The sequence below is a fragment of the Neofelis nebulosa genome, chromosome 10, assembly GCF_028018385.1.
Source record: "Neofelis nebulosa isolate mNeoNeb1 chromosome 10, mNeoNeb1.pri, whole genome shotgun sequence".
In the NCBI taxonomy this organism is placed as follows: Eukaryota; Metazoa; Chordata; class Mammalia; order Carnivora; family Felidae; genus Neofelis; species Neofelis nebulosa.
This window is the reverse complement of record NC_080791.1, coordinates 55,565,998-55,578,418: the sequence shown is the minus strand read 5'-3', so window position 1 is coordinate 55,578,418 and position 12,421 is coordinate 55,565,998. Positions and strand designations below refer to the sequence as shown.

The 12,421-nt window shown below is 50.6% G+C and overlaps 1 protein-coding gene across 1 annotated transcript in view; it reads right to left on the bottom strand.

Moving 5' to 3' along the window:
* The window catches only part of LOC131486568 (guanylate cyclase D-like), a 52,454-nt gene extending 43,853 nt beyond the window's left edge, over positions 1–8,601 (bottom strand). The window contains exons 1-2 of the mRNA XM_058686483.1: positions 8,477–8,601; positions 7,815–7,918 (exon numbers count right to left, since the gene is read on the bottom strand). Of these exons, the coding sequence (XP_058542466.1) occupies positions 7,815–7,918; positions 8,477–8,601 (229 nt within the window). The remainder of the gene's footprint in view (positions 1–7,814; positions 7,919–8,476) is intronic.
* Positions 8,602–12,421: the final 3,820 nt, after the last annotated feature.

Below are 12,421 nucleotides of genomic sequence, written 5' to 3'. Positions count from 1 at the left end.
TGAGCCCCACATCAGGCTCGTGCTGGGTGTGCAGCCTGCTTGAGATTCTCTCTTTCTCTTTCTCTCTGCCCCTCTCCCACTCACGTGCGGGAGCACGCATGCTCTCTCTTCTTCTCTCTAAAAAAATAATAAAATAAAACACAAAAATACAGTGCTTATCAGAGCTGTCTCCATTTGCCATTATTCTATGTCCCCCTCATCCTCTTACAGCACCTCACGTGGGGCTTCTCCACCTGGTATAGGGATCCAAACCCTCATTCTTAAAAAATCTTGAGTCCTCAGTGGTCTGCTCTTTACTGGGTTGCTCCGTGGATTATTGACCGGGACTTCTGGGCAAGGGAGGACTGACAGGCTCATCCTTTAATGTCCTGGGTGCCAGTCACAGTCCTCCCTGCTCCACTGTGAGGCAACAATGACATTTCCTCATAGCAATGGGGACCCATTGCTTTGGCTTATATAGTGTGACTTCCTTCTCTGCCTGTTGATTCAGGGTCATGAAGATCTCGAAATGGTCAAGGGGCAGTTTCAAATTCCAATTCCTAAGATGAATTACTGCATTCTCTGGTGGAGCTGTTCCTCTCCTAGACACAGGGAGCCCCAAACTGCCAAGTCCAAGATCGGGCACAGGTGGCAGCAAACACTCTTCCAGCGAGAGGCCACTCCTCTTCATTTTTTGGTTCCCAAACTGCTCATTCTGTCTACAGGAAGACCACACACTTGGCCATTAGTATAAAGCGTATATTGCATCCTGTGAGTACGAGCTAGTGTCTCCCAGCTCGTTCTATAGCTGAACCTTCAGCAGACCAGTCCACAGGTCCATCAAGCCAGATGCTTCTGGATGATGGGAGATGAAGCCAAACCAGTGAGCCACCTGCTACAGCTCCTCTGCAGTCATCTGTGCCCCTAGTCAGATCATTGTTGTAGAACACACTATGGTAATATAGGGCACTCCTGCAAATGCAGGAATAACAATTCTGGCAAAAGCACTGGGCAAGGAAAGCAAATCTATGCATAGTTCTATTCCTATCTCTGCGAGTAGAAAAAAGGGTTGCCTCCTCTGTGAGAGGAGAGATCTGATATAACAGGTAGCTGGCTGATCCCTCCCCCCAAGGAAATGGTGCCAGTCTGTGCATTTGGTGTGGTCTCTGCTGTTGGCAGGCCGGGCACTGAGCTGTGGCAATAGTCAGATGAACCATGGAAGTCCATGTTATGGAACCCACACGCAGCCTCCATTCTGGTTCTTGTGGCCATTCTGGATGTGGGCCCACTGAACAAGCATTTGGGGTGGCTGGAGAGCAGCTGACTGATAGCCACAGCTCATCTTGTTCACCTAAGTATTGAAGACTCCCTCTGTCATAGATACCCCTCTGATGGGGCATTCACACCCCGTGCCTATTCTGAGAGATGCATCCACATACCTCATTCACACCAATTTTCCTATCCTTAGGATGGCCTAAGACCTTGGCCATCCAGATGACCCATTATCAACTACCCATGAGTCAAAGTGAACTAAGACCTCAGGCCATCTCTCCTTCTGCACAAAATGGACAACCGGAGGGATCCTCTGAAGTTCTGCCCACTGGGGAGATTTCCCTTCACCACTTGTATTTCAAAGCCAGCTTCGGTTGGGGATTGTAATGTAGCTTCCACTCCTGGCCAATGCCAGAGTATCATGATATCCACCCTTGAACAAGGCCCACTTTTTCCTCCTCCACTAACTGGTAATAAGGAATTCCCAATAAGGTCATGGGTGTGGGTTGAGGGAGAAGTGGCAGAAACAGGAGTAGGTACCATGGGAGCCTCAGCCACCTGCTTGGTCATGTCTGCCACCTCCATTTTATTAAGGAGTGGTTCTGTGCATGTCAATATTAGGGTTCAGTGCATCAGATAACACCCAGTTCACTTGTAATTCTGGTAGCACAGTCACTGAGTGTCTGTAATGTGTCTGTTTCCATCTCTACCAGGGCCAGGAGCAAGTCATTAACTGCTTCTTAAATGGATAGAAGTTGTTCACAGAACAGAATATGAGTTCACTCTGCCACCACCACCTGCTGCCATGAGTGAGTTCCTCATACTTTAGTGAAGGGAGCGTGCTCCAGCTTCTCCTAGGGGTATGAGCAGCTTGTGTATAATAGATCTGTTTCAACACGTTTACTTTCCTGAGACTTTAGACTCTTTCCTACACAGAATTCTAAGGAAGTTCTGGCATTTCCACCTCAACCAGTGAGATCATCATCGTGTTCAAATTTCAGTTAGGCAAACTAGAGACAATTAAAACCACTCCTGGGTGATCAAATGAAAAAATGAGACCCCAAATCCCAGGCTAGGGCATTTGGTCCTGTCAAGCCTTATAATTCTTCCCCTGGGTCTAATGTCCTTGTAATCCACTCCCACAGGTTCCTGCCAATATAGATTGACAAAGTCTTCTTTTTATATAATGTTTATTTATCTATTTTTGAGAGAGAGAGGGACAGAGACAGCAGGGGAGGGGCAGAGAGAAAGAGAGACAGAGAATCTAAAGCAGGCTCCAGGCTTGAGCTGTCAGTGCAGAGCCCAATGTGGAGCTCAAACTCACGAACCGTGAGATCATGACCTGAGCCAAAGTTGGACACTTAACCGACTGAGCCACCCAGGCACTCCTTGACAAAGTCTCCTAAGAATTTCACTGTATAGACAATCTTCTTGTGGTACAGGCTTTGTATTTCTCCTCCATGCCATGCTGGGATTAAGCCCCAGTTATGGGCCATGAAGAACAACGAGGGTGTGTTTTCAGGAGCGTAAGGATCACCTTCCAGAAGGACTCCTCCTGGTTCGACCTCCGAAAGGCTTTTGTGCAGAGAAGTGGGTGCATTCTGACGTGGAGGGAGGGGCTGGCAAAGGAGGTTTGGGGGAATTTGCAGGTCAAAAATTCTCAGCCCCAACCATGTCTCCCCAATGGCCATTCCTTCCTTGTTAGTGCCCCACGTGCAATGTAAGACACCTGGACTGGGGATCCTGTCACTCTGCAGCCTTTACCACCAGAACTTGGGTTTGGTCCTGCTCTATCTCTCTGGTAGTCACAGGACCTAAGAGGCTCGTTCCTTCAAGCTCTCATGGAAGCCTCCCGTGGCTCATGCATCTTCTCAAATATGTGACCGTAAGTTTTCATTTATTTCCTATGTATTTTCTCTTGGGCTGTAGGAAGAAACCGGGTGTCTCCCCCGTCTTTATGACTAGTATTGTTGCCACTGGGCCAAGTGCCAAGGACACTTGGTGTGCCGACTGGTCTTCCAACCTGCACTGCAACCCGTGCTGCCACTAATGTTCATCTGAGCCACAGTGACACTACCAGAGGCCGTGAACTCATCCTGTTTGCCTCAGCAAGGAGATTATCCCTATTGTAAAGCTGAGGATAGGGGTGCCTTAAAGAGTGTTGCAGTAACTCGAGGCTAATGGTAGAACTGTTGCCTCCCCAGACCCAAAGAAGAGGGAGGAGAGAGTTTTCTGGAGCCCAGAAGACAGCTAGCTGCCTCGAAAGGTGAAAGGGCACAGCCAGACTGCAGCATCCTACAGGGAGGAATCTAGAGGGTAAGAGACCCTGCTGACGTTGTGCATACAGGCCAGCCCCCTGGAGCCCAAAGAGGTGGATAGGGGTAAAGACTTGATCTGGGTGGGCAGATGAAAGACACCAGTGCAGCCACTTTTCCCCAAAGAGAGTCAGGAGCAGACAGCTTTAGTCCTTCCAGGCCTTGAAGAAGGAGAGGTTTGCCCAGGAGCAGATCACAGGGGGCACCTTGGGAGAAAGGAGCGACACAAGCAGATGTGCAGAGACCAGAGTGAGGCAGGTACATCCAGATGTTGGCTGCGTGCCTAGAAAGAAGGTCAGGGTCAACACACACCGCTCATGGGCTGGCCTGGGCCCAAATCTCCACTCATCTGGAAGATGCTATTTCTGGAGTCTGTCCATCTTTCTGGCTTGGGACCTCCCGCACTGGGCATCCAGAGACCTCAGGAAACACTGCTCACTGTGGCCCACACAGTGAGGGCCCCACACATTCTACCCCACTGTCTGCCAGGATCCACAGCCTTCCGGCCCTGCTGTCACCAGGGCTCATCTGACCAACTCTGTCTTTAACTAGTTTGTCCTTAGTGCCCAGCCCTGTGATCAGAAATGGCCTCCATGCCTGATGGGGCCGTGGTCTGCTGTCTGCTTCCAGAGACAAAGTCCCGTGGCAATAACAGCCCTGATAGAAGAAAGTGCAAGGTGCACACGGAGCTTAGAAGAGGGGACCAACTTCCTGGGCAGAGGCAAGGAGGGCTCCAGGAGGAGGTGTCACCGGCCGGGTCTTGGGTGTCCACAGCAGTCCTCCAGGAGGGTAGGAGAGGAAGGCATTGGAAGCAGTGGGACCAGCATAGACAAGTGTCTGGAGACGTGGGAACGTGAGAACAGCAGACTTGCTGTGGCTGGGGACACGGCAGGGGATGAGGCTGGAGGGACAGAATGAAAAAGGGTCTCAAACACCAGGTTCAGTAGTTTAAATCTTACCCTGAAGACAAGGGGCTGGTATGGGGGTGGGGGAGGCACACAGAATACACTTTCAAGACCTTACCGCTGAAAGTACGTTTGCACTTTCAAGATGTTACTATCGTTGTGCCCATTTTACAGGATTCGGGAAAGGTATATCACTTGTACAAAGTGACCTGGCTTATGCAAGACGCATCCATACATGCTATAAGCATATGATCTCTGAATTCTTGGGGAGACCAGCACAGTGCCGTGTGACGCTCTAATTATCTACTGCTGGGAAACACCCTCACACTTAAAGTCTTACCATGACAACAGCCATTTATGTTGCTCGTGAATCTGCAATTCGGGCAGAGGCCGGCAGGGAGGGTTTGTGTCTGTGGCACGCGGCATCAGCCAGGCAGCTTGCCTGAAGCAAGTTATAAGGGTGGCGGCATGTCTAGGACCAGGAGGCAGTTCCCGGGAAGGCTGGCAAGGTCTTCACTGGTCTCCCAGGGTCTGGTGGAGACTGAGTCACAAGCAGAGGGCTTGTCGCCTGGCATCAGGGTTGCTAGCAGGAGGTGGCCTGGTGCTTCTTCATCTTGGGAGGGAGTGCTCTCTACAGGAGCGTTAGGGTCCACTCCATCTGTTCCCCCTGGAGAAATGGAAGCCTTCAGCTGAGGAAGAAGCTGTAAGTGGTCTCTGTGCCTCTCACACAGGGAAGGAACGCCCTGTGGTATCTCTACCCCTGCTTGCACACGTCCACTGGTGAACCACTCACTGTCCCTGGGCCAGCTGCCCTGATGTGGGGCTGCTTGGCTGTTAAGGCTTCTGTCCAGCCTCCCTCTGGCCTCAACACCTGCGTCCCTGTTCTCCACTCTGCCCACAGAACAATCCTGCCCCCCATCGTCTTCATCAGCCCCGGAGAGTCAAGAAGCATCACCAAACGTAAAGTACCAATGAATAGCCAACAGTCAGGATAATGACAATAGCCAACACCCAGTGCACGTTATGTTTAGAACTGTTCTAGGTGCTTGGCATGTGATAATCTATTTAGCCATTACACTCCTGTGAGATAGGACACACCTCCCCTGTCTTGTTCATTCCTGGGTCCCCAAGACCCTGCCTGGCACTTATCAGCTAGATAATATGTGTGTGTCGTATTGTTGTATGTTGTGTTGTATTGTATCCTCAGGGAATCCTGAGGGTTGTCGTGAGGACGAAGTATACAATGGATGTGACAAGCAAGAAAGAGGCACACGGTGTGGGGCTTCCTCGTCTCCTGCTCTTCGTCACTGAGGCCCACGCAAAGCCAGGTGTAAAGCCCGAGCTGGGGGTGCTTCAGGGGGCCCCTGGGAGTGAGGGTGATGCTGCAGGACGTCAGAAAAACTGGGGTGGGCGGGTGAATGGAAGGATGGACGCAGATGGATGGATGAAGAAACAAGGGTTCTTTCGAAAGACAATGTACCGGTGTGGACTCAGGCTGGTATTTCAGTCTTTATCCAGCAGAGGGCACCAAGGCTCCAACAATTGGCAGAGGAGCCTTTCTTGGCCCTGCAGGAGGGCACTGTAGCCCACAGAGGGCCTGGCCCGCATATTGTCGGCAGCCCTGACAGGGTGGCGACGGAGGGAAGGACATCAGAGTCCATAGGGGTGCAGGGCGAGGAGCAAAGAGCACAGGCTAGAGTCAGACCCAGGAGTCCACCTCCCGTAAGGGGGACCTTGGGGAGTACCTCACACCCCGGAGGGGTTCCCTTTTGTAACATGATACACAAAATACGTGTACCTTCTAGGCTGGCCCTGGGGATTAAACGAGATGCACTCTAGGGGATGCGCAAACCTCAGAGAGGTTTGTCTGCCCTCCCTGAGGCCACCCAGCAAGTACGAGGTGGTCTCTAAGGATCCTAAGGAGATTTCTATGAAAATAGAGAGTTGTATTAGGATAAAAGCCGTTCTGGGGAATAGAGACAGTTCTAGGTGAGTGTGGAAGACTTGGGGGCGGGAAGCTGCTCAGAGGCTAGGGAGATTCTTGGAGACACTGAGGTAAGGAAGCCCACCCTGTCATGATGAGTAGATACCTGATCCCCCCTCACAGCCAGCCTAGGAGCTCCAGGTGCACTTCATTAATGTGGGAAATTAAGATTTTGTTTTAAATGTTTTGGGGGGGAGAGTGCAAGTGGGGGAGGAGCAGAGAGAGGAGGACAAGGGATCTGAAATGGGCTCCATGCTGACAGCAGCAAGCCCAGCTGGACGTGGGTCTCGAACCCACGAGCCACAAGATAATGACCTGAGCCAAAGGCAGATGCTCAACTGACTGAGCCACCCAGGTGCCCTGGGAAATTATGACTTTCATGTGGAACTTGACTTGCCCGTCTTCTGGCAGCTGGGTGTGCATTTGCCATCTCAGCGGGTATTTCAGGAGTGTTTCCTTTGGCATTTATTTTATGTATTGTGGTCACTCCTGCTCCCTGCCAGGGATTTATCGCAGGGACCAGGCCTGGCTCACCCTGCCTCAGACTGGGCTTGTGTCAACAGGCCGTCCCCTGCAGAAAGCCAAGCCCGGTTCTATACGGCTTCAAAGACATAAACAGCAAACCAATGCCATGTTTCCCTGGAGCCAGCGGCCTTGCCAGGCTGAGGAAGTGTCCAGCCAGAACACAACAGCAAGGGGGCTCCCAGTGGTAAGCCGGTGCCCTAGCCTGGGCCGTGGCCTTGGTCTTGAGCAAGAAGATGGTCCACACTTGCCGTGCTGCTATTTCTGAAAGCGGCTTGCGCAGGATAGGCCTCCCTTTTTGGGACAGGACCCCAGGGCAGAGCAGGGATGCTTTGTTTTGCCCTTCTTCTTCTCGTAAGGCAGCATCTAGAAGCCGCCAAGGTGCTGCGGGCCAGGGTAGAGCTGGGTGGGACCACACCTGGCCCAGGACCCACTCGGGTTTCAGGAGCCCCCAGTGCTGCTCGTCAGGGAGAGCCGCCAGCCTCCGCCACCTGGAGGGTCTGCGTCTTCCCGGGTGGCAGAACTCCCCGGGCTCGAGTGGGATCTTTGCATTCATTTCTGATAAAGCTCCTCTGGGCACATCCTATTCGCGAATCCAGCTTGTTGAGACTCGCGTCTTCATTCGCCCGTGACATCAACACTTTCTGATGTCCCACTCGGTGCCAGCTCCATCTTTGATACTAGGAGACGGGACCACTAAGCCAGGGCCCCTGTTCTAAGCTCGTGGGGAAGGCGGAGGATTGCAGCCTAGTGGAGGGCGGAAGCCCCTGAGGAGGTGGGAACAACGCTTTGGAGTGGACCCTGTGGCCTGGGCAACCTCGGCCCCTCCCTCCTCACGCGCGTGCAGGACATCCAGCCCGCGGACCACCGTTTCACCCCGATCTCCAGCAAACTGATTGAGCAGCGCGGAAGCAACAGAGGGCAGCTTGGTGGAGACCCGCCTGTGGACGAAGAGCCAGCAGCGAATGGTGAGGAGCAGATGGGAGAACCGAGAAGACCAAAACCCACAATGTGATGAGAAAGTGAGCCACGCTTGTCACATGGGCCCCTGCCAGCGCCCTGGAGGGCGTGAGGCTGAGATTTTGCAGCCTGAATTGCTATCAAGTTATTGTCCATGGGCTCAGGACCCTAGACGAGGCAGGTCTGGCACGGTGTCTGTAGAACTAACCATGAGCTGGGAACAGAACTGAATGCACAAAGCAGACACTAGGCCACGGAGGCCTAAGGAGCCCCCTGTGGCTACATATCAAGGGGTCCTGGGCAGCCAGTCGGGAAGGAGGCCACTCTTCCCTGTGCTAGAAGACCACCAGCAGCTGCCTCCAAACAGGCAGCCTGCTGCTTCCCACCTTGACATCTCAGCCCACCCACCTCTTGGGCACTTTTTGCTTCCTTTAAGGACACACTACATGTGATGTGGCTTGTCCCCAGCCCTGACGGTCACACTCCTTCCCCCCTAAAATGCAGATCTCCAGCCTTTGGGGTCAGAAATCCAACAATACCATGGCAGCTTCTGGGATAGCAGATCTGACTTTATTTCTGTTGTGTCTTCTCCAGGACTAGAACCATCCGTCCAGGTCTGCTTCGAAGGGTCTCTTGGCTTCTCTTCCCACTGCCACATTCGCATCCTCGGGTTGTCACAGTGGGTGGAGGACAGAGTGAGCAGGCTAGACTTGTACGGGGTTGAAAACTCTTCCTGATGGGCCTGTGACCTTGGGAGCCTAAGCCTCCTCACCCGTGAAACGGAGGACATTTGCACCTGCCTCCCGAGACTGCCGTGAGGCTTGTGTGGGGTGGCAGGTGCCCCTGGCACGGGTAGGGAGATGCTCAGTAAATGTCTGTGAGGTCTGGATTCTGGAAAGCACAGGTCCGGACTGCAAGGTGAAATCCCTGCGGGTTTGATGGTAATCAAGCCAGATCCTAACCCTCGGATAAGTCAGAATTCTCTCTCCCTACTGAGTCTTGCTCCATGCCTACAAGGAGAACATTCCAAGGACTGGAAACTTGCAATTAAGGCCAGAGTAGACTTCAAAGAGAGGAAACACTGTTTACAAGAACTTGAGTGCCAGCAGCAGTTCCTGATGAGAAATGACTGCCAGTGCTCATGCCCAGCCGTGCTTGTGTGTGTGTGTGTGTGTGTGTGTGTGTGTGTGTATGTGCGTGCATGCATATAGTTTGGGATTGCTTGTGCAGTCGATGCCCACTATCTGGGTCTGGGCTGTGACAGGATTGGACGTCCTCTCTGAGTGCTGTGTGAGACTTTATGAGCCTTCTTTGAGACAAAGGCAGCCAACAGGGCCCAACATGCCCGCTGGGGCCAGCCTCACAGCTGCTGTTTCCATTACAGGGAGGAGCCTGGCTCTGGTAGGGGCCGCGTGGCAGTGGCACCTAGCTCCCAGCCCCAGGCCAGGGCATGGATGGGAAAGGGGACTCTGGGCAGGGACAAGGAAGGGGGGGGGGGGTACCCAGAAACACTGGTTCAGAAATAGGCTGAGAAAACAAAGTGGGGCAGGGAACTGGGGATCAGTGATCAGAAAGAGAAACAGAATTCAGAACAAAGTTGTCACAGACAAGGAAGAGGTAGAAAGCCAGAGAGCAGGGCAGAGAGGGACAGAGTCTATAGTTCTAACTGTAGAGTTGGAAGCACTAGAAACAGAGAAAGGAAGAAGGAGAAAGAAATGGATTCAAGAGGGGTGCCTGGGTGGCTGAGTCAGTTGAGCATCTGACTCGGTTTCAGCTCAGGTTGTGATCTCACAGTTTCACGGGTTCGAGTCCCACATTGGGCTCTGTGCTGACAGTGTGGAGCCTGCTTGGAATTCTCTCCCTCTCCCTCCCTCTCTCTGCCCCTCCCCACTCATGCTGTCTCTGTCTCTCTCAAAAATAAATAAATAAAATTTTAAAACATTAAAAAAAAAAGAAATAGATTCAAGGAAGAAAAATTAAGATAGGAGGTAGATATTCAGAGTCACAGCAAAGACTAAAGTCACAGAAAGAGAAAGAGAAATTCTAAGAGAATCAGAGGCAGAAGGGAAAGAGTATATGCTAAGTAGACAGGGAGCAAAAAGAGAGACGGCAGAGATGGGAGGTAGGAGAAGGCAAAGCCAGGAGGGCCTTAAAATCTACATTCGACCCTCCCTCTATTTTCCTGAGGAGAAAATTGAGGCCCAGCAAGCCAGTGGCAGAATCAAGCTTAATATACAGGGGACAAAGATGGTGAAAAGAGAAAGAAACCTGCAGAAAAGATGAGAAGCTAATGTGCTTCGCCACAATTCATAGTTATCAAGAACGGGTAACCCACCGTAGTGCACGCTGCTCACCAAGATATGGCAGAATAGCATGCAGCTGAGGAAAAGGGTCTCAAATCAGGAGTCCAGCAATGTTTCTGAGGGTATGAGATTTCTAAGGGGAGTTTTAACTGTGTGTTTTCCCCATTTGACATTATTTTTAAAATTCTCCTCCCGGTTGATCAAGAATACGGGGCGCCTGGGTGGCGCAGTCGGTTAAGCGTCCGACTTCAGCCAGGTCACGATCTCGCGCTCCGTGAGTTCGAGCCCCGCGTCAGGCTCTGGGCCGATGGCTCGGAGCCTGGAGCCTGTTTCCGATTCTGTGTCTCCCTCTCTCTCTGCCCCTCCCCCGTTCGTGCTCTGTCTCTCTCTGTCCCAAAAATAAAAAAAAAAAAAAAAAAAAAAAAAACGTTGAAAAAAAAAAAAAAATACACTTATCGCGGGGTGCCTGGGTGGCTCAGTCGGTGGAGCGTCTGACTTCGGTTCCGGTCATGATCTCACGGTCTGTGCATTTGCGCCCGCAATAGGTTCTGTGTTGACGGTTCAGAGCCTGGAGCCTGCTTCGGATTCTGTGTCTCCCTCCCTTTCTCGCTTTGCCCCTCCCCCACTCAGGCTCGCTATCTCTCTCTCTCTCTCTCTCTCTCTCTCTCTCTCAAAAATAAATAAACATTAAAAAGAAATGTTTTTTAAAAAAGAATACACTTATTGTGATGAGCCCCGAATAATATATAGCACTGTTGAATCACTAAATTGCATACCTGAAACTAATATAACACTGCACATTAACTATACTGGAATAAAAGAAAAAGCAAAAAGAAAAAATTATCTTCCCAGGTATGAAAACAAATGGTCTCTTTTTCATTGACAATTCAAAATTAAAGGAGATTTTGGTAGAATAAGCCTTGAATTTCTTGGTGAGGGTTACTAAAGAAAGACTGAGCATTGTGTGAATCAGTTCAACAAATGTTAACCTTTACTTCCCATTGCCAGGCCCCTGGACCCATAGGAGGGACTAGCCCTGGATGGGGTAGCAGAACACAGAAAGGGTGAGAAGGGTGTCCACACAAAGGAAGGCGCAGTGGCTATAGAGATCGGTTCTATATCTCAAATAAATAAACATACTCAGTATCATGGAAGCCATGTTTCTCACTGTTGGAGGAGAAGGTCATAAGGATGGAAAGAACTCACAGTTTTCCAGATAGATAGGCTTTTTTAAAAATGTTTATTTTGAGAGAGAGAGAGAGAGAGAGAGAGAGTGCATGTGTGGACGCAAGTGGGGCAGAGAGACAGGAGAGAATCCCAAGCTAACAGACTCTGCTGTTAGCTCGGAGTCTGATGCGGGGCTCAGTCTCATGGTTAGTAAGATCATGACCCGAGCAGAAATCGAGTCGGATGCTTAACTGACTGAGCCATCCAGGCACCCCCAGATGGATATGCTTTTAGCTCTCTCCACTGAGAAGACCTGGGAGAATTAAACCCCAATAGCGATGGGCACCCCTAGTATCTAGATCTTGGCTTCTAAAAAGATCCAGGGCTCCTTTTAGAAATGGCTTATTCTCGGGGCAGGAAAAGAACAAGATGAGCCTTCTGTTCTGGAAAGTGAGGAAGTACTTAAGGATGGGGATATATCAAAAAGACACAGAAGTCACTGTCTAATCTGGAACACTTTGTACATGAAAATAAATAATGATAGTAACGTTATAATTCACTGAATAAAATAAGAAACCATGCGTCCAAATTGTCAGGGAGGAAGGAAGGAGAGGAGGAGGGAGGGAGAATTTGACGGGGAACAGGATATTTATATCATTTCAAAATACCCACAAAAATACGTTTTCATTACAAATGGAAAAGGAATAATTTTCTGCAGTAATCTTCCTGTGCAGAAGCTTGGCAAACACAATCAAGGTGATCAAACAGCACCAGTAATGAGACAAATTGAAATCACGTGCAGCCTGATAGGATGCACTGAGAACACAGCGTCACTTCTGTGATATTCCTGCTAAAGATTCAAAACCTGAATCTAATCATGAGAGAACATCAGACCAACCAAAACTGAAGGGCATTCTACGAGGGCAAGGCAAGAATAACTGGCCTATAATCTTCAAAATACCAAGATCCTGAAAGTCAAGGAAGGACTGAGAACCTGTTTCAATGTGAAGGAGA